Source organism: Oncorhynchus masou, chromosome 3 (assembly GCF_036934945.1).
Source record: "Oncorhynchus masou masou isolate Uvic2021 chromosome 3, UVic_Omas_1.1, whole genome shotgun sequence".
Taxonomy (NCBI): domain Eukaryota; kingdom Metazoa; phylum Chordata; class Actinopteri; order Salmoniformes; family Salmonidae; genus Oncorhynchus; species Oncorhynchus masou.
In genome coordinates this window covers 37,068,752-37,089,161 of record NC_088214.1, presented here as the reverse complement: position 1 = coordinate 37,089,161, position 20,410 = coordinate 37,068,752, and the positions used below count along the sequence as shown (strand labels likewise).

The 20,410-nt window shown below is 43.0% G+C and overlaps 1 protein-coding gene across 4 annotated transcripts in view; it reads left to right on the top strand.

Moving 5' to 3' along the window:
• The window catches only part of LOC135515767 (rab effector MyRIP-like), a 54,723-nt gene that overhangs the window by 4,992 nt on the left and 29,321 nt on the right, over positions 1 to 20,410 (top strand). For all 4 annotated transcript variants that reach the window (XM_064939516.1, XM_064939500.1, XM_064939507.1 and 1 more), the window contains exons 2-3: positions 589 to 769; positions 17,556 to 17,777. In XM_064939516.1, the coding sequence (XP_064795588.1) occupies positions 660 to 769; positions 17,556 to 17,777 (332 nt within the window). In that variant the 5' untranslated portion in view covers positions 589 to 659. The remainder of the gene's footprint in view (positions 1 to 588; positions 770 to 17,555; positions 17,778 to 20,410) is intronic.

Here is a 20,410-nt window from a genome sequence, read left to right as displayed (position 1 = left end):
CTGCTTTATAAAATCACAGAAAATACTCATTTGAAAGACAGAAATCATAGCAAAACGTTTAATTGTCAGTACTGTAAATGTAAAGTGATTAAGGGAATACCAGATACATTCACACTATTTCCATATACATTTTAAAGCATTCTCACACATCTTTTTATATTTATCAGATTATTCAAACTTCTGATTTTAAAGTTGAAATACTTAACACTGGACAACACTATTTAAAAGAAAGAAACATAGAATGTTAAAGGTTTTAGGTAGAACCCTTTGTCTTACAATGAACCGTTGTTTATCACAAAGGGATCTTGAGACGAAAACAGTTCTTGGTGGAACCCTATTCCTCAGCAAATAACCCTTTTTTCTAAGTGTGCTCACTGAAAATGACTTTTGCTCAAGGAGGAGACGACACTGAGCATAGTTCTCTGTTGTGCTGTGTTGATCTACGTTAGGCACACACTTAAGACAAGCTTAACCCACTCAAATCCCAACCTTAACCATTAGAAGAAACAACCCAAACTGTCCTTATATCATAATCTAAGAGGAACATCCCCCTTTGACCTTTTCCCAATGTCTGTCATCCACTTACAGTCTGTCCTGAGCTCAGTGGAGACAACAGATTGGGGCAGGGGGTTGGATTGACAGTGGTACCTGAGTCAGCCATGAGGCGGAAGCTGGACATGTCGGGACTGACGGACGATGAGGCAGAGCACGTTCTACAAGTGGTGCAGCGGGACATGAAGCTCCGGAAGAAAGAGGACGAGCGCCTCAGGTAAGTTTGGACCTTTGGACCATAGAGTTGGACGGAGGCACACTTGCCACAAAGCCTGTTTTAGCATGGGGTAGTGCCATTGAAGGCTTTCAATATTATAAAGTAATCAACTTGTTGGGACTTGCTATGGGATATGGAGGATCACAGATTTCCATCTAGGTCAAAACAAATCACACTGTATTTGTCACATGCTTCGTAAACAACAGGTGTAGACTAACAGTGAAATGCTGATTTACTGGTCCTTCCCAACAACGCAGAGAGAAAAAAATAGAATAATAGAGAGTGCAAATCTGCCATCAAGGCAAAGGGTGGCAATTTTGAAGAATCTCAAATATAACATATATTTTGATTTGTTTAACACTTTTTTGGTTACCACATGATTCCATGTGTTATTTCATAGTTTTTATGTCTTCACTCTTATTCTACAATGTAGAAAAGAGTAAAAATAAAGAAAAAGCCTTGAATGAGTAGGTTTGTCCAAACTTTTGACTGGAACTTTAGGTATGTACATATACTGTAGGTAGGGATAAAGTGACTGGGAAACAAGATAGATAATTAACAGTAACAGCAGCGTATGTAATGAGTCAAAAGAGTTAGTGCAAAAAGGGTCAATACAGATAGTCCGGGTAGCTATTGGTTAACTATTTAACTAACTATTTAGCAGTCTTATGTCTTGGGGGTAGAAGCTCTTTAGGCTCCTGTTGGTTCCAGACTTGTTGTTTGCCGTGCGGTAGCAGAGAGAACAGTCTATGACATGGGTGGCTGGAGTCCAGGCATTGGATATCACAGGAGATTTCCCATCCTGCCTCTGGCCCACTGTGTCTCCAAAACAAGAGACAGGAAGAGCCTGCCCTTTCCTGTTTGACTATGACTCACCTCCTGCCTAAATCACCATGGAAACTGGTATACACCCAATCTCAAAACCCCAAGGGACCTGGGGAGATCTGAGAGGATTGGATGGGGATAATCAATATGGCCTATCAAGGGGGAAATAGAGTCATTACTGTACAGTACTATATTGCTTATACCCATCCAGTCATTACCAGTCCTTTCAGATTTGCATAACTAGGTAGGGGTGTATGAATTCAAATGACAGCTATTGAAGGTCCTTAGATACAAGCATCAACACCACAGTGTGCCGTTTGTGATAATTGGATACTAACTGAATGAAACTAAAAGGTGTCCTTGGTTGGTTCTGAATACCCACAATCACAATTAATTAAATGCATTCATGTACTGAGTTATGCTTGGTGAGGTAGTGAGCAGTGAGAAGCATTCTCACCTTTCCTTAGCCCTGCTGAGTGAGCCTTCAGAGGGTTAAAATAACATTAGTGTCACCACTTCTGTCTTCTCTCTCTATTATGCTCCAGAACCTTCAGGGACAGTTCTCTCTCTCTCTCTCTCTCGTTCGCTCTCTCTCTCTAATGCATGCTTATGTACAGGGTGAGATTGTATCTCTTTCCCTGTTGAAAACCACAGTGAGATATTCTGTCCTAATGGGCACAGAGTTGATCTAGCCTCGCAGAACCAGTCTGAGAGCTGTGTTAAAGTGGTGAGCTATCACGCAACCAGGCTGGTTCACGAGGCTGTTGTCGATTTAGTGGTAACTGAAACATGGGGATTTGGCCAAGATTATTAGATTGTTTTGGACTGAATCTTTGGTGTCTGGCCAGCATTCACTCGTGATCTATTGCAACATTCAGTGCAATAAGGTACGTGTCAACATTATGGAGATGTAGCTACCACGGAGGCTTGATCCACTTGACTAAGAGTAGTAGAGATGTGCTGGCCCTTACAACCTGGAATGTAGAAACCGCATAAGGAGTGTGTGCTCAGTCCTTGGAGACTCTAACTAGGCTTAGCTTAAGCTGAACCTTTTTTTCATTCCTCCTTGACTGATCTCGAGATAGTGGCAACTGACCAGAGGATGACCCGTTTGTAAAGACCAAGGCTTCACTTAGTTTATATCACAGCTGTACAACCTTCGCAAAACCAGCATACTCTTGTTGGCGGTCTTCACCGCTCTATCTTCTAACCAGGTTGGAAGGTTTGACCCTTCACTTCCCCAGTGATTAGGAAGTGAGTTTCGCTGCTGCTGCTGTGTTTGATTCTCGTAAACAGGGCAGGCGCTTACCATCAACTAATCTTGTTGTTTTCCATTTATGTCTGGATTTGTACAGTCAGGCTGGGGAGATTTGGCGAGCTTGATGGTGCAGTTTCTACACAGCACAACGCACTGCTGGTTTCTGAAGTGTGGCTTGATTAAATTTCAGCTGTATTCATCATCAGATTGATTATTATTCAGAATTTCCTCCTTGATTTAGAGGTAGTTTCAGAGATAAGACACTGGATGGTTTAGTTAGTGTCAGATCCTGTGATCCTGTTTTAATCAAATGCTGGTGATATACAGTACCAGTCACGCCCTGACCTTAGAGCTTTTTTGGTTTGGTCAAGGTGTGATTTGGGTGGGCATTCTATGTTCCTTTTTCTATGTTTTTGTATTTCTTTGTGTTGGCCGGGTATGGATCTCAATCAAGGACAGCTGTCTATCGTTGTCTCTGATTGGGAACCATACTTAACTTTTTCCCACAGGGTTTTTGTGGGTAGTTATCTTCTGTTTTGTGTTTCTGCACCTGACAGGACTGTTCCGGTTTCCGTTCATTCTCTGTGTTATTTTTGTTATTGAGTTGATTCAGTTGAATTAAAAGTATGAACATTTACCACGCTGCGCTTTGGTCCACACCTTCTTCAACAGACGATTGTTACAGTACCAGTCAAATGGTTGGACACACCTACTCATTCAAGGGTGTTTATTTATATTTACTATTTTCTACATTGTAGAATAAAAGTGAAGACACCAAAACTAGGAAATAACACATATGGAATCATGTAGTAACCAAACAAGTTTTAAACAATTCAAAATGTATTTTATATTTTAAGTAGCCACCCTTTGCCTTAATGACAGCTTTGTACACTTATACACCTGGCATTCTCATGACCATATTCATGAGGAATGATTTCCAACAGTCTTGAAGGAGTTCCCACATATGCTGAGCACTTGTTGGCTGATTTTCCTCCACTCTGTGGTCCAACTCATCCCAAAACATCTCAATTTGGTTGAGGTTGGATGATTGTGGATGCCAGGTCATCTGATGCAGCACTCCATCAATTCTTGGTTAAATAGCCGTTATGCAACCTGGAGGTGTGTTTTGGGTCCATTTGAAAAACAAATGATACTCCCACTAAGCTGATTATATCTCCCTCACTAACTTTAAGCATCAGCTGTCAGAGCAGCTACTGATCAATGCACCTGTACACAGGCCATCTGTAAATAGCCCACCCAACTAACTCATCCCCATATTGTTATTATTTTGCTCTTTTGCACCCCAGTATCTCTACTTGCATATCATCATCTGCACAGCTATCACTCCAGTGTTAATACTACATTGTAATTATTTCGCCACTATGGCCTATTAATTGCCTTACCTCCCTAATTTTACTACATTTGCACACACTGTATATAGATATTTCTATTGTGTTATTGACTGTATGGTTGTTTATCCCATGTGTAACTCTGTGTTGTTGTTTTTGTCACACTGCTTTGCTTTATCTTGGCCAGGTCGCAGTTGTAAATGAAAACTAGTTATCATCTGGCCTACCTGGTTAAATAAAGGTGAAATAAAATAAAATAAATATATAAGCGCAAACCAGATGGGATGGCATATCGCTGCAAAATGCTGTGGTAGCCATGCTGGTTAAGTGTGACTTGAATTCTAAATAAATCACAGACAATGTCACCAGCAAAGCACCCTCCATCACACCTCCTTCTCCATGCTTCACAGTGGGAACCACACATGCACAGATCATCCGTTCACCTACTCTGCGTCTCACAAAGACATGGCAGTTGGAACTAAAAATCTCAAATTTGGACTCATCAGATACAAAGGACAGATTTCCACCAGTCTAATGTTCATTGTTTCTTGGCCCAAGCAAGTCTCTTCTTTTTATTGGTGTCCTTTAGAAGTGGTTTCTTTGCAGAAAAAATTGACCATGAAGGCCTGATTCATGTAGTCTCCTCTGAACAGTTGATGTTGAGATGTGTCTGTTACTTGAACTCTATGAAGCATTTATTAGGGCTACAATCTGAGCTGCAGTTAACTCTAATAAATGTATCCTCTGCAGCAGAGATAACTCTGGGTCTTCTTTTCCTGTGACGGTCCTCATGAGAGCCAATTTCACAAAGCACTTGATGGTTTTTGGGACTGCACTTGAAGAAACTTTCAAAGTTCTTGAAATTTCCCTGATTAACGGACCTTCATGCAAGTAGCCTAGTGGTTAGAGTGTTGAACTAGTTACCGAAAGGCTGCAAGATTGAATCCCTGAGCTGATAAGGTAAAAATCTGTCATTCTGCCCCTGAACAAGGCAGGTTAACCCACTGTTCCTAAGCCGTCATTAAAAACAAGAATTTGTTCTAAACTGACTTGCCTAGTTAAATAAAGTTAGAAAAGTAATGATGGACTGTTGTTTCTCTTTGCTCATTTGAGCTGTACTTGCCATAATATGGACTTGGTCTTTTACCAAATAGGGATATCTTCTGTATACCACCCCTACCTTGTCACAACACAACTGATTGGCTCCAATGCATTAAGAAGGAAATAACATTGGCCAAAACGTTTAACAAGGCACAGCTGTTAATTGAAATGCATTCCAGGTGACTACCTCATGAAGCTGGTTGAGAGAATGCCAAGAGTTGTCATCAAGGCAAATGGTGGCTACTTTGGTGACTACATGATTCCATATGTGTTATTTCATAGTTTTGATGTCTTCTCTATTATTATACAATGTAGAAAATAGTAAAAAATAAAGAAAACCCATGAAATGAGTAGGTGTGTCCAAACTTTTGACTGTTACTTTAGTTACTGTCTATTAATGACACAATGGCTTAAAGACATTGAGCTATAATTTGTTAACTGCACACACACACACACACACACACACACACACACACACACACACACACACACACACACACACACACACACACACACACACACACACACACACACACACACACACACACACACACACACACACACACCACCCTTTTCAGTTGTTATTGCATCAAGAGGCTAAACTCTCATTCCTTGCAGCTAGTGTACCTTGGCTAAGGCTTTCTCTCTCTCGCTCTACCAGTAGCGTGCCGTGGTTCTGGGGCCTGGGCCTTCCGTGAAGTCCTACACAGTCCCACCAGAATTAATCCACCTCTTATTACCATCATTATGATGCCATGGCTCTAGACACTATACATTTAGACAGAAACGCAGTATAACCAGGCATTGCGTCACCTTGAAATTGACATCTTTAGTCAGAGAATTGCAGGGGAAGAGTACAATACCTTTTCATTGCGCGCTTGTTCGTTGAGCTGTAGATCCACTCGGGTGTCCCCAAAAGTTTTCAAAAGCACCATTGTTTGTAAGTGCCCAGCCGTACTTTGGTGTCTCGTTGCTGCCTTGGTTAGACAACTCAGGTTTGCAAAGCCAGTGTGGCTCCAAACACCAAATCGATCACTTGCAAATAATAGGCATTCCCAGCAGTACAGTTTGCAGTGCTTCTCGGAGCCTGTCTTTGTAGCGTCGGCTTTGTAGCGTCGGCGTCTACCTCTCCTGACAATGTCTAACTTTTCTTGAAAAGTTTGTCTTGAGAATGGGGTTATAATTATATCCTCGACCAAATCGATATCTTCTCCTTCCGCCATTGTGGGTTGAAAAAACTGTTTAGTAGTACGCAAATTAATTCTTTGATCAATCGTTGATCAATTTCAGTTTCCTAGTTTCCTAGTTGGTAATCCAAAAGACGTGCAGGCACTACACCTGCTAGCTGGCTCATGTGTAACACTGGAGCCAGCCAGCAGGCATACAATAGCCAACTCTAAAGCTGATTGGTTGACACTAAATTTTAATTTCCATTCACTTTAAGCTACAAGCGCCCACACTGTTGATTCTGAAGGCCTGAGGGCAGATTTTAGACCTCTGGCATCACATGATGGCTGAATATGATTGGATAAAATATCTAACATAAAGACCAGCCCTCCAAATCTCAACCTGGTGCTGGAAGCAGTGCAACCAAGAGGAACGCTATGAAATGAAGAGTGTAACTCTTACTCTGGGGAATAATTTAATACATATTTGTGGGAAAATATATTTAAAAAAATTATATTCTGATGATGTTTAGGCCAGCAGAGAAGGCCTTGCTGGCCCTGCTGGCCCACCACTGCGCTCTACCCATCTGTCCCCAAGTGCTTGCTCTATGAATCCTGCTTTTCCATTTCTACTTTGACATGCAGGAGCATCACACAATATCATATAGGGATGAGTGAGAGCCCGGAGGCACTGAAAGACACATCACACCCAGTGTGGTCTCAGAGATCCGAGTTAAGACGGAGAAACTATATAAACTCAGCAAAAAAAGAAATGTCCTCTCACTATCAACTGCGTTTATTTTCAGCAAACTTGTGTATATATTTGCATGAACATAACAGCATTCAACAACTGAGACATAAACTGAACAAGTTCCACAGACATGTAACTAACAGAAATGGAATAATGTGTCCCTGAACAAAGGGGGTGGGGGGTGTGGTTCAAAATCAAAGTAACCAGCTGCATCAAGTACTGCAGTGCATCTCCTCCTCATGGACTGCACCAGATTTGCCAGGTCTTGCTGTGAGATGTTACCCCACTCTTCCACCAAGGCACCTGCAAGTTCCTGGACATTTCTGGGGGGGATGGCCCGAGCCCTCACCCTCTGATTCAATAGGTCCCAGACATGCTCAATGGGATTGAGATCTGGGCTCTTTGCTGGCCATGGCAGAACACTGACATTCCTGTCTTGCAGGAAATTACGCACAGAACGAGCAGCAAGGCTGGTGGCATTGTCATGCTGGAGGGTCATGTCAGGATGAGCCTGCAGGAAGGGTACTGCATGATGGAGGAGCATGTCTTTCCTGTAATGCACAGTGTTGAGATTGCCTGCAATGACAACAAGCTCAGTCCGATGATGCTGTGACCCACCACCCAAGACCATGACGGACCCTCCACCTCCAAATCAATCCCGCTCCACGGTACAGGCCTCGGTGTAATGCCCATTCCTGGTGAGGCAAAACCGCGACTTGTCAGTGTAGAGCACTTTATGCCAGTCCTGTCTGGTCCAGCGATGGTGGGATTGTGCCCATAGGCGACATTGTTGCCGGTGATATCTGGTGAGGACCTGCCTTACAACAGGCCTACAAGCCCTCAGTTCAGCCTCTTTCAGCCTATTGCAGACAGTCTGAGGATTGATGGAGGGATTGTGCATTCCTGGTGTAACTCCGACAGTTGTTGTTGCCATCCTATACCTGTCCCGCAGGTGTGATGTTTGGATGTACCGATCCGGTGCAGGTGTTGTTACATGTGGTCTGCCACTGCAAGGACGATCAGCTGTCCTTACTGTCTCCCCGTAGCGCTGTCTTAAGCGTCTCGCAGTACGGACATTGCAATTTATTGCCCTGGCCACATTTTCAATCCTCATGCCTCCTTGCAGATGAGCAGGGATCCTGGGCATCTTTCTTTTGGTGTTTTTCAGAGTCAGTAGAAAGGCCTCTTTAGTGTCCTAAGTTTTCATAACTGTGACCTTAATTGCCTACCGTCTGTAAGCTGTTAGTGTCTTAACGACCGTTCCACAGGTGCATGTTCATTATTTTTTTATGGTTCATTGAACAAGCATGGGGAACAGTGTTCAAACCATTTTACAAATTATCTTTGAAAGACAGGGTCCTGAAAAAGTGACGTTTCTTTTTTTGCTGAGTTTCATGTTACCCAATACCACTGAGGTGTTGCCATTCTATTCTATTCTATTCTCTATTCTATTCTCACATTCCTGCAGTTCATACCCTGATGAAGACAGCTTGGCTGTCGAAACGTTGGTAATTAAATTTTTGCATCTGAGCTCCGAGAGTGTGCTGCTCTCTTTTATTTTCACATTCCTACAGTACCTGGTAAAAGTGTGCCAACAAGGTTGCCATGTTCTCAGAATATAAGATATTGATGTTCCAGACACGTTTTATGGGAACGTTGCAAGAACATTCATGTGTCCAGTTTTCTGAGAGTTCGGAGAATATTCCATCAATGTTCCATCAAACAGACACAGAACATGGTTGCCATGTTCTCAAATGATAAGATATTAATGTTCTAGACACGTTTCATGAGAACGTTGCAAGAACATTCCTGTCATTGGGATGGTCCCAAAGAAACATTCTATAAAAAAAATATTGTTTCATCATTATACATCACCCCATTACTGTGGCTGAGCCCATCAAGGCTCTGATTGGTGAACCACCGATCCATTCACAGCTCTTTGTTTGTTGGCAAGGTTAGGGACACTCATACACACACAAACAATGCTTTTAACATACTGTGTTTTCAGCTTACATATTTGACACACATGATTACATTTTGCATGTTCATTTATAAAGTTATTATTATTCCACATGTCCACCCCTGAGATTTGAATTGTACACGTACATATCCCAACCAGAAGCCATGGATACCAGGCAACATCCGCATCGAGCTGAAGGCTAGAGCTGTCGCTTTCAAGGAGCGGGACAAGTACGTTTATAAGAAATCCCGCTACCCCCTCAGGTGGACCATCAAACAGGCAAAGCGTGAATGCAGGATTAAGATTGAATCATACTACACCGGCTCTGATGCTCGTCGGATGTGGCAGGGCTTGAAAACTATTGCGGACTACAAAGGAAACCCAGCTGAGAGCTGCCCAAGACACGAGCCTACCAGGCGAGCTAAATGCCTTTTATGCTCGCTTCGAGGCAAGTAACACTGAAGCATGCATGAGAGCACCAGCTGTTCCGGACGACTGTGTGATAACGCTCTCGGTAGTCGATGTGAGCAAGACCTTTAAAACAGGACAACATTTTCAAAGCCGCAGAGCCAAACTGATTACCAGAACCTGTACTCAAAGCATGCGCAAACCAACTGGCAAGTGTCTTCACTGACATTTTAACCTCTCTCTGACCGAGTCTGTAATACCTACATGTTTCAAGCTGACCACCATAGTCACTGTGCCCAAGGAAGCGAAGGTAACCTGCCTAAATGTTTACTGCCCTGTAGCAATTACGTTGGTAGCCATGAAGTACATTGAAAGGCTGGTCATGGCTCACATCAACAGCATTATCCCGGATACCCTAGATCCACTCCAATTCGCATACCGTCCCAACAAATCCATAGATGATGCAATCTCATTTGCACTCCACACCGCCCTTTCCCACCTGGACAAAAGGAACACCAATGCCAGAATACTGTTCATTGACTACAGCTCAGCGTTCAATACCATAGCGCCACAAAGCTCATCACTTAGCCAAAACCCTGGGACTAAACACCTCCCTCTGCAACTGGTTTCTGAACTTCCTGACTGGCCTCCACAGGTGGTAAGGATAGTTAACAACATGTCTGCCATGCTGATCCTCAACACTGCGGCCCCTCAGGGGTGCGTGCTTAGTCGCCTCCTGTACTCCCTGTTCACCCACGACTGCATGGCAAAACATGACTCCAACACCATCATTACGTTTGCTGACGACACAACAGATTACAGACAACAATGAGGCTATAGGGAGGAGGTCAGAGGCCTGGCAGTGTGGTGTTAGGACAACAACCTCTCCCTCAATTTGAGCAAGACAAAGGAGCTGATCATGGACCACAGGAAAAGGCGGGCCTTAAAGGCCCCCATTGAGATCGATGGGGCTGTAGTGGAGCGGGTCGAGAGTTTCAACATCCTTGGTGTCCGCATCACCAACAAACTATCATGGTCCAAACACACCAAGACAGTCGTGAAGAGGGCATGACAACACCTTTTCCCCCTCAGGAGACTGAAATAATTTGGCCTGGGTCCCCAGATCCTAAAAAGGTTCTACATCTGCACCATTGAGAGTATCCTGAACGGTTGCATCACCGCCTGGTATGGTAACTTCTCAGCATCTGACCGTATGGTGCTACAGAGGGTAGTGTGTATGGCCCAGTACATCACTGTGGCTAAGCTTCCTGCCTCCAGGGCTTATATACTAGGCAGTGTCAGAGGAAGGCCCAAAAAATTGTCAGAGACTCCAGTCACCCAAATCATAAACTGTTCTTTCTGCTACCGCACGGCAAGCAGTACCAGAGCGCCAAATCTGGGACCAGAAGGCTCCTTAACAACTTCTAACCCCAAGCCATAAGACGGCTGAACAATTAATCAAATGGCCTCCCAGACTATTTACATTGACACCCCCCCCATTTGTTTTTATATTTTTATAAAAATATTCGTAACTCTTTTTTGAACTGCATTGTTGGTTAAGGGCTTGTAAGTAAGCATTTCACGGTAAGGTCTACACCTGTTGTATTCGGGAGCATGTGACAAAAGAAGTTGGGTTTGATTTTATTACATTTCTTTTGTCAGTTATCAGTTCATCATACTAGTCCCTCATCAATGAGAATGATTACATGCACACAATAATGTGATTATTGAGGATGGTCTGATTTAATATAATAGTTCAATTAAAATGTTTACATGCTTTGCAAGAAGAGTGATTCCCTAATAATACTGTTTACGTGGACACTTCTGAAATGAGGCTACCTGATGGCAGAAAAAAATCTGAAAAATCAAATCGCCAATCTACCACGGAGAACGTTATTTTTTGGAAGCATATTTGATTCTGACTTTGAACATAAAGTTTGTATGTGAAAACTACTTCTAAGATGCATACATTCAGTTGTTCCAGACACACTTCACACACACTAAAGAGGGCGGCTCACTTGGCTGGTGCTAGCACATGCACAGATCAAGTACACCTCTGGAACACCAATTAAGGTGTTTACATGTCCTAATAATTAAAAAGATTGCTAAAAAAAAGGTGTTTTAATCGGCATATGCTTACTTCCATTTTGACCGTGCACCGATTAAGAGTAAGGTAGTTCCTTTATTTCTTTAGGGATATGAATACCATGTATGTCCACTTCATCATCAGACCGTTTTATTGGTAAACTACACAGCATATAGTAAGTGTTGTATTTTTTTGCAACTTAATATGGAATATGGTATACTTATCCTAGGTGGGTTGTAATCCAGAGAGGTCAGAAACATGATCTAAATCATCTATGAGGCTGTGCAGGGATCCAGATTGCAGATTTAAGAGGAAACTCAATTAAGTCGTCCACATAAGATGACACCTTTGTTTTTAAGCCCTGGATTTCTAGCCTCTCTATATCATTGTTGGATTGGATTGTAATAGCTAACATTTTGATGGCCACAATAAATAGATACGCAGACAGTGTACAAACTTGTTTTACTCCTTCTGACAGTTTAATACTTTCTGAGAAGTAGCCAATTTTTACTATTTTACACCTGGAGTTCTATACATGACTTTAACCTATTGTATAAGAGATTCACCAAAATTAAAATAGTCCAAGCATTTACTGTATATATCAATTCTAGTCATACTTTATCAAAATTACTTTATCATACCTTTTCAAAATCTTCCATGATCTCACGATCGTCATGGGAAGTAGACCAAAGCGCAGTGTGGTGAGTGTACATTTCTTTTTATTCGCCAAAAAAAACAATAAACAATACAAAACGACCGCGAAGCTTAACAGGGCTATCGTGCCCCTAACAAAGAACCTCCCACAAAACCAACAGGGGAAAAGGCTGCCTAAGTATGATTACCAATCAGGCTCCGGACTGGGGACCGTCGCTGGAGGCTCCGGACTGGGGACCGTCGCTGGAGGCTCTGGACTGGGGACCGTCGCTGGAGGCCTGGTCCTTGGAGGAGGCACAGGATGGACCAGGCTGCGGAGACCTACTGGAGGCCTGGTCCTTGGAGGAGGCACCGGGCTGTCGGGGAGCACTGGAGATCTGGTGCGTATCCCTGGCACCACTCTTCCCGGCTGAATGCCCACTTTAGCCCGGCACCTTCAGAGCGCAGGCCCAGGTCGAACCGGGCTGTGGGGGGGCACTGGACATCTGGTGCTTGACACTTGCACCTCTCCTCTTGGCTGAATGCCAACTTTAGCCTGGTACGTGCGGGGAGCTGGAACAGGCTGCACTGGGTTCTCCTGGCGAACTGGGGATACCGGGTGTAGAGCTGGCGCAGGATAACCTGGGCCGAAGAGACGCACCGGAGACCAGGAGCACTGAGCCGGCACAATCCCTCCTGGCTGAATGCCAACTCTAGCACGGCAACTGCGGAGAGCTGGCATATAGCGCACCGGGCTATGAGAGCGCACTGGAGACACTGTGCGCTTTACCGCATAACCCGGTGCCTGGCCAGTATCACGCTCCTTATGGGAAGTTGGCTCAGGTCCCTACCCTGACTCTGCCAATCTCCCTGTGTGCCCCTTGGGGCTGCCTCTCATGCCTGCTACGATGACTTGCCTCCTCATATTGCCGCTGCTCCTCCTTCGCTGCCTCTATCTCCTCCTTTGGACGGCGATATTCCCCAGCCTGCCTCCAGGGTCCCTTACCGTCCAGGATCTCCTCCCATGTCCAGGAGTCCTCTTTACCACACTGCTTGGTCCTTTGGAGATGGGAAGTTCTGTCACGATCGTCATGGGAAGTAGACCAAAGTGCAGCGTGGTGAGCGTACATTTCTGCTGCCTAAGTATGATTCCCAATCAGACACAACGATAGACAGCTGTCTCTGATTGAGAACCATACCACAAAGAAATAGAAAACATAGAAAATCAGAACGTAGAATGCCCACCCAAATCACATCCTGACCAAACCAAAATAGAGACATAAAAAGGCTCTCTAAGGTCAGGGCGTGACACATGAATACCAGATCTGGTTTCCTAGATTAAAAGTGTTCTATTGTTTTAAGTACTTGTCTAATCTCAAATGTATCGATCATTTAAAATACCTGTCTAATCAGGATGAATAATATCCAACAACACCTTTGCTAGGATTTTTGCATCACAACACTGAAGTGTAAGGGGCCTCCAGTTTTTTAGATAGACTGCATCTTTATACTTACTACCTGGTTTCTTTTTCAGTCACAGTGAAATCAGAACTTCTCAAAACAAATCAAATCAAATGTATGTATAAAGCCCTTCTTACATAAGCTGATATCTCAATGTGCTGTACAGAAACCCAGCCTAAAACCCCAAACAGCAAGTAATGCAGGTGTAGAAGCACGGTGGCTAGGAAAATCTCCCAAGAAAGGCCAAAACCCAGGAAAAAACCTAGAGAGGAACCAGGCTATGAGGGGTGACCAGTCCTTCTCTGGCTGTGCCGGGTGGAGATTATAACAGAACATGGCCAAGATGTTCAAATGTTCATAGATGACCAACAGGGTCTAATAATAATAATCACAGTGGTTGTCGAGGGTGCAACAGGTCAGCACCTCATGAGTAAATGTCAGTTGATTTTTCGTAGCCGATCACATTCAGAGGATCTCTACCGCTCCTGTTGTCTCTAGAGAGTTGAAAAGAGAGAGAGTTGAAAAAGAGAGAGAGAGAGAGAGAGAGAGAGCGAGAGAGAGAGGCAGAGAGAAAGAGAGAACCTTCCTCCTAGGGGCGGCATGGAAGAGCACCAGTAAGCCAGTGACTCAGCCCCCGTAATAGGGTTAGAGGCAGAGATTCCCAGTGGAGAAAGGGGAACCGGCCAGGCAGAGACAACAAGGGCGGTTCGTTGCTCCAGTGCCTTTCTGTTCACCCTCCCACTCCTGGGCAAGACTACACTCAATCATAGGACCCACTGAAGAGATGAGTCTTTGATAAAGACTTAAAAGATGAGACCAAGTCTGAGTCTCTCACATGGGTTGGCAGGCAGACCATTCCATAAAAAATTAGCTCTATAGGAGAAAGCCCTGCCTCCAGCTGCCTCCAAAAATTCTAGGGACAATTAGGAGGCCTGCGTCTTGTGAGCGTAGCGTACGTGTAGGTATGTCATGCAGGACCAAATCGGAAAGATAGGTAGGAGCAAGCCCATGTAATGCTTTGTAGGTTAGCAGTAGAACCTTGAAATCTGCCCTTGCCTTAACAGGAAGCCAGTGTAGAGAGGCTAGTACTGGAGTAATATGATACATTTTTTGGGTTCTAGTCAAGATTCTAGCAGTCGTGTATAGCACTAACTGAAGTTTATTTAGTGCTTTATCTGGGTAGCCGGAAAGTAGAGCATTGCAGTAGTCTAACCTAGAAGTGACAAAAGCATGGATACATTTTTCTGCATAATTCTTGGACAGAAAGTTTCTGATTTTTGCACTGTTACGTAGATGGAAAAAGCTGTACTTGAATCAGACTTGATATGTTCGTCAAAAGAGAGATCAGGGTCCAGAGTAACGCCGAGGTCCTTCACAGTTTTATTTGAGACGACTGTACAACCATCAAAAATAATTGTCAGATTTAACAGAAGATCTCTTTGTTTCTTGGGACATAGAACAAGCATCTCTGTTTTGTCCAAGTTTAAAAGTAGAACATTTGCAGTCATCCACTTCCTTATGTCTGAAACACAGGCTACCAGCGAGGGCAATTTTGGGGCTTCACCATGTTTCATCGAAATGTAGAGCTGTGTGTCATCCGCACAGCAGTGAAAGTTAACATTATGTTTCCGAATGACATCACGAAGAGGTCAAATATATAGTGAAAACAATAGTGGTCCCAAAACGGAACCTTGCTGAGTACCTGATCGTTGACAACTTGTATAGGAGTGGTTAAAACATGCTAATAATGTATCATTGAGTAGACTATAAAAGGTTTAATATGGAAGGTTTAATATGAAAGTCGGCCATAATAACGGCCATCTTTAAATCAGGCGACCCTGCTGACGTGAGTAACTACAGGCCCATTAGTATACTACCTGTGGTGTCAAAGGTTGTTGAAAAGTGTGTAGCAGAACAACTGATCAACAACAGCCCCTTCACATTACACTCCATGCAGTTTGGCTTCAGAGCGAAACACTCCACAGAAACGGCCAACTGCTTTCTTCTGGAAAATGTGAAGTCCAAGATGGACAAAGGGGGTGCTGTTGGGGCTGTGTTTCTGGACCTAAGGAAGGCTTTTGATACTGTTAACCATGAGATTCTCATCACAAAATTGTCCAAGTTCAACTTTTCCCCTGATGCCTTGAGATGGATGAAATCATACCTTGAAGGCAGAACTCAGTGTGTCAGAGTGAGCAATGAGCTGTCGCCCACTCGTAGCTATGATGTGGGCGTGCCCCAAGGGTCAATACTGGGGCCCCTCCTGTTCAGCCTGTACATTAATGATCTGCCTTCTGTCTGTACTGGGTCTGAAGTTCAAATGTATGCAGATGATACAGTGATATATGTGCATGCAAAGAGCAAACAACAAGCTGCACAAGAACTCACTACTGTAATGGTCCAGGTTACAAAGTGGCTCAGTGACTCGTGTTTGCATCTCAATGTGAAAAAAACTGTTTGCATGTTCTTCACAAAGAGGGCAACAGATGCTACTGAGCCAGATGTCTATGTGTCAGGAGAGAAGCTCCAGGTGGTATCCGATTTTAAGTACCTTGGCATCATACTTGATTCCAACCTCTCTTTTAAAAAGCATGTGAAAAAGATAATTCAAATAACTAAATTCAACCTAGCTAATTTCCGATTTATACGAAATTGTTTGACTACAGAGGTAGCAAAACTGTACTTCAACTCTATGATACTCCCCCACTTAACATACTGCTTGACTAGTTGGGCCCAAGCTTGCTGTACAACATTAAAACCTATTCAGTCTGTCTACAAACAGGCTCTCAAAGTGCTTGATAGGAAGCCCAATAGCCATCATCATTGTCACATCCTTAGAAAGCATGAGCTCTTGAGTTGGGAAAATCTTGTGCAATACACCGACGCATGTCTTGTATTCAAGATCCTTAATGGCCTGGCTCCCCCTCCACTCAATATTTTTGTTAAACAGAAAACCCAGACATATGGCAGCAGATCCACAAGGTCTGCCATGAGAGGTGACTGTATAGTTCCCTTAAGGAAAAGCACCTTTAGTCAATCTGCTCTCTCTTCGAGAGCTTCCCATGTCTGGAATACACTGCCATCAAACACACATAACTGCACCACATATCACACTTTCACAAAATGCTTGAAGACATGGCTAAAGGTCAATCAGATTTGTGAACATGGTCCCTAGCTGTGTGTTGCCGCTTTCCATGTTGTCTGTTGTCTGTAGCTTGTGAGGTGTGGAAACACTTTGTTGCTTTTATGAATTTTGTCTTGCTGCTTTTTGTTCTACGTTGCTCTGTCTGTATGCTACGTCTTGCTTGTCCTATGTTGCTCTGTCTGTATGCTATGTCTTGCTTGTCCTATGTTGCTATGTCTTGCTTGTTCTATGTTGCTATTGTCTATATTGTAATTGTTTTTAATAACCTGCCCAGGGACTGCGTTTGAAAATTAGCCGGCTGGCTAAAACCGGCACTTTTACTGAAACGTTGATTAATGTGCACTGTCCCTGTAAAAATAAAAATAAACTCAAACTCAAACTCAAACTTCAACTGGTATGCCATCCAGCCCTGGAGTTTTCCCTGGAATAAATGCTTTAATTGCATCAAGAAGTTCCTCCTCTACAATTTGGCCCTTACACAAGTCTTCCTGTACAGCTGATAATTTTATACTATTATTTCCCCCAAAAAAATCCTAATAGATAACTTCAGTTGGTGGAAATCCCCCTCCCCCTCTCACTCCTCCTCTCTCCTCCTCATCCTCTCTTCCACGTAACCCCCCCCCCCTCCATCATCCTCCCTCAGTGAGCTGAAGCAGGAGCTTGATGAGGAGGGAAGTCGCTGCTCCCTCCTCTCCCGGCAGCATCGCTTCAACGAGCGCTGCTGCATCCGCTGCTGCTCTCCATTCACCTTCCTGGTTAACCCCAAACGCCCGTGTCTGGACTGCAAGTACAATGTCTGCAAGACCTGCCGCTCCTACAGCAAGAAGGACAAAGCCTGGGTCTGCTCTGCGTGTCAGAAAGGGAGGTCAGTGGGGATGGAGGAATGTGTGATTCTGTGTACAGGTATAAGCGGGGATGAAAGTAGGAGGAGGTGTCGTAGGATGGTGGATTGGAGATGAAATAGAAGACTGTCATAGAATTGTCCATGTGTGTGGGTGTGTCTATGTGTTTGGGTGTATCAATGTGTGTGGGTGTATCTATGTGTGTGCGCATTTTGTAGTTGCCTATTTGCCAATGGTGAATGACAGTGACAGTCTTCATCCGCTGTGTGAGATTGTGTTGAGCCTTCGACCTCAGTGACTAACATGTATTTAGTACTGGAGATGTCAGGTCGCCACACTGTCATAAACACATGTAATCTCCACAGTCTCCTCTCTCAGACGTCACTGTCTGTGACACCTGTACACCGCCTGTGTCAACTTAGTTTATATTCACTATGCAACATACTGTACATGCACACACACTGTCGCACCTCAACATGGCAACTACCACTCACACATTTACTAAGTTCATCACTCGTGTAGGACTAGAGACACACATTTACTAAGTTTATCACCTGTGTAGGCCTAGAGACACACATTTACTAGGTTTATCACCCGTGTAGGCCTAGAGACACACATTTACTAAGTTTATCACCCGTCTAGGCCTAGAGACACACATTTACTAAATTTAACACCCGTGTAGGCCTAGAGACACACATTTACTAAGTTTATCACCCGTCTAGGCCTAGAGAAACACATTTACTAAGTTTATCACCTGTGTAGGCCTAGAGACACATATTTTAAGCAAACGCAAAATAGGGTCATATAGTTATGACCCTATAAGTCTCTCTGACTTGAAGTGTTGCAGTTTGTTTGCTTTAGGTAACACTGATCTTTGGTAAAGGTTTTAACTAAAGCCACACTTCTCCCCATTGATTTGATATTTCGTTCTGTTCAAGACATATTGTGGTCATGCAGTACTGTTTATGGGCAAGCTACTATGTGCATATTAATGTTGACCAGTTAATTGAGCTTACCCTGGGTTGTCCAGTAATGGTTCGGTTAAATCACATCAGTCCACAGGGACCACAACCTCTGTGTTGTGTTGAAGCACTCATTAACCTCATTTATTATTCATGAGCCATGCTGCTTTGCATACAGTAAATATCTTAAGACACGCTCATCTAGAAATTGTAAATACTATGCCAATGGTTGGTCTCTTTTGTAATATTATAGCTTATGATATAGGCTCGTATTCGCACTGTGTATCAGACACTCATAAGTACCTTCAGAAAGTATTCATACCCCTTGACTTATTCCACATTTTGTTGTGTTACAGCCTGAATTCAAAATTTATTAAATATATTTTTTTGCCCATCTACACACCATACCCCATAATAACAAAGTAAATTTTTCTTGTTGTTGTAATTTTAGCAAATTGATTGAAAATAAAATACAGAAATATCTAATTTACATAAGTATTCACATCCCCGAATCAATACTTTGTAGAAGCACCTTTGGCAGCGAGTCTTTCTGGGTAAGTCTCTAAGAGCTTCCACACCTGGATTGTACAACATTTGTCCATTATTCTTATCAAAATTCTTCAAGCTTTGTCAAATTAGTTGTTGGTCATTGCTAGACGACCATTTTCAGGTCATGCCATAGATTTTCAAGTAGATTTAAGTAAACACTGTAACTCGGGAACATTCACTGTCATCTTGATAAGAAATTAAAGTGTAGATTTGGTTATTGAAAGGTGAATTAAGGTGAGTTAATCTCCCAGTGTCTGGTGGAAAGCAGACTGAACCAGATTTTCCTCTAGGATTTTGCCTGTGCTTAGCTCCATTCCGTTTCTTTTTTATCCTGAAAAACTCCCCAGTTCTTAACGATTACAAGCATACACATAACGTGATGCAGCCACGACTACGCTTGAAAATATGGAGAGTGGTACTCAGTAATGTGTTGTATTGTATTTGCCCCAAACATAACACTTTGTATTCAAGACAAAAAGTGAATTGCTTTGCCACATTTTTTGCAGTATTACTTTAGTGCCTTGTTGCAAACAGGATGCATGTTTTGGAATATTTTTATTCTATACAGGCTTTTCTTTTCACTCTGTCATTTAGGTTAGTATTGTGGAGTAACTACGATGTTGTTGATCCATCCTCAGTTTTCTCCTATCACAGCCATTAAACTCTGTAACTGTTTTAAAGTCACCATTGGCCTCATGGTGAAATCCCTGAACGATTTCCTTCCTCTCCGGCAACTGAGTTAGGAAGAACGCCTGTATCTTTGTAGTGACTGGGTGTATTTATACACCATCCAAAGTGTAATTAATAAATTCACCAAGCGCAAAGAGATTTTCAATGTCTGCTTTATTTGTGAGGCATTGGAAAAACTCCCTGGTCTTTGTGGTTGAATCTGTGTCTGAAATTCACTGCGTGATTGAGGGACCTTACAGATAATTGTATGTGTGTGGTACAGAGATGAGTTATTATTGGACACAGAGTGGGTCCATGCAACTTATTATGTGACTAGTTAAGCACATTTTTACTCCTGAACATATTTAGTATTGCAACAACAAAGGGGTTGAATGCTTATTCACTCAAGACATTTAACCTTTTCATTTTTCATAAAAAATGTACATTTCTAAAAACATGATTCTTCTTTGAAATTA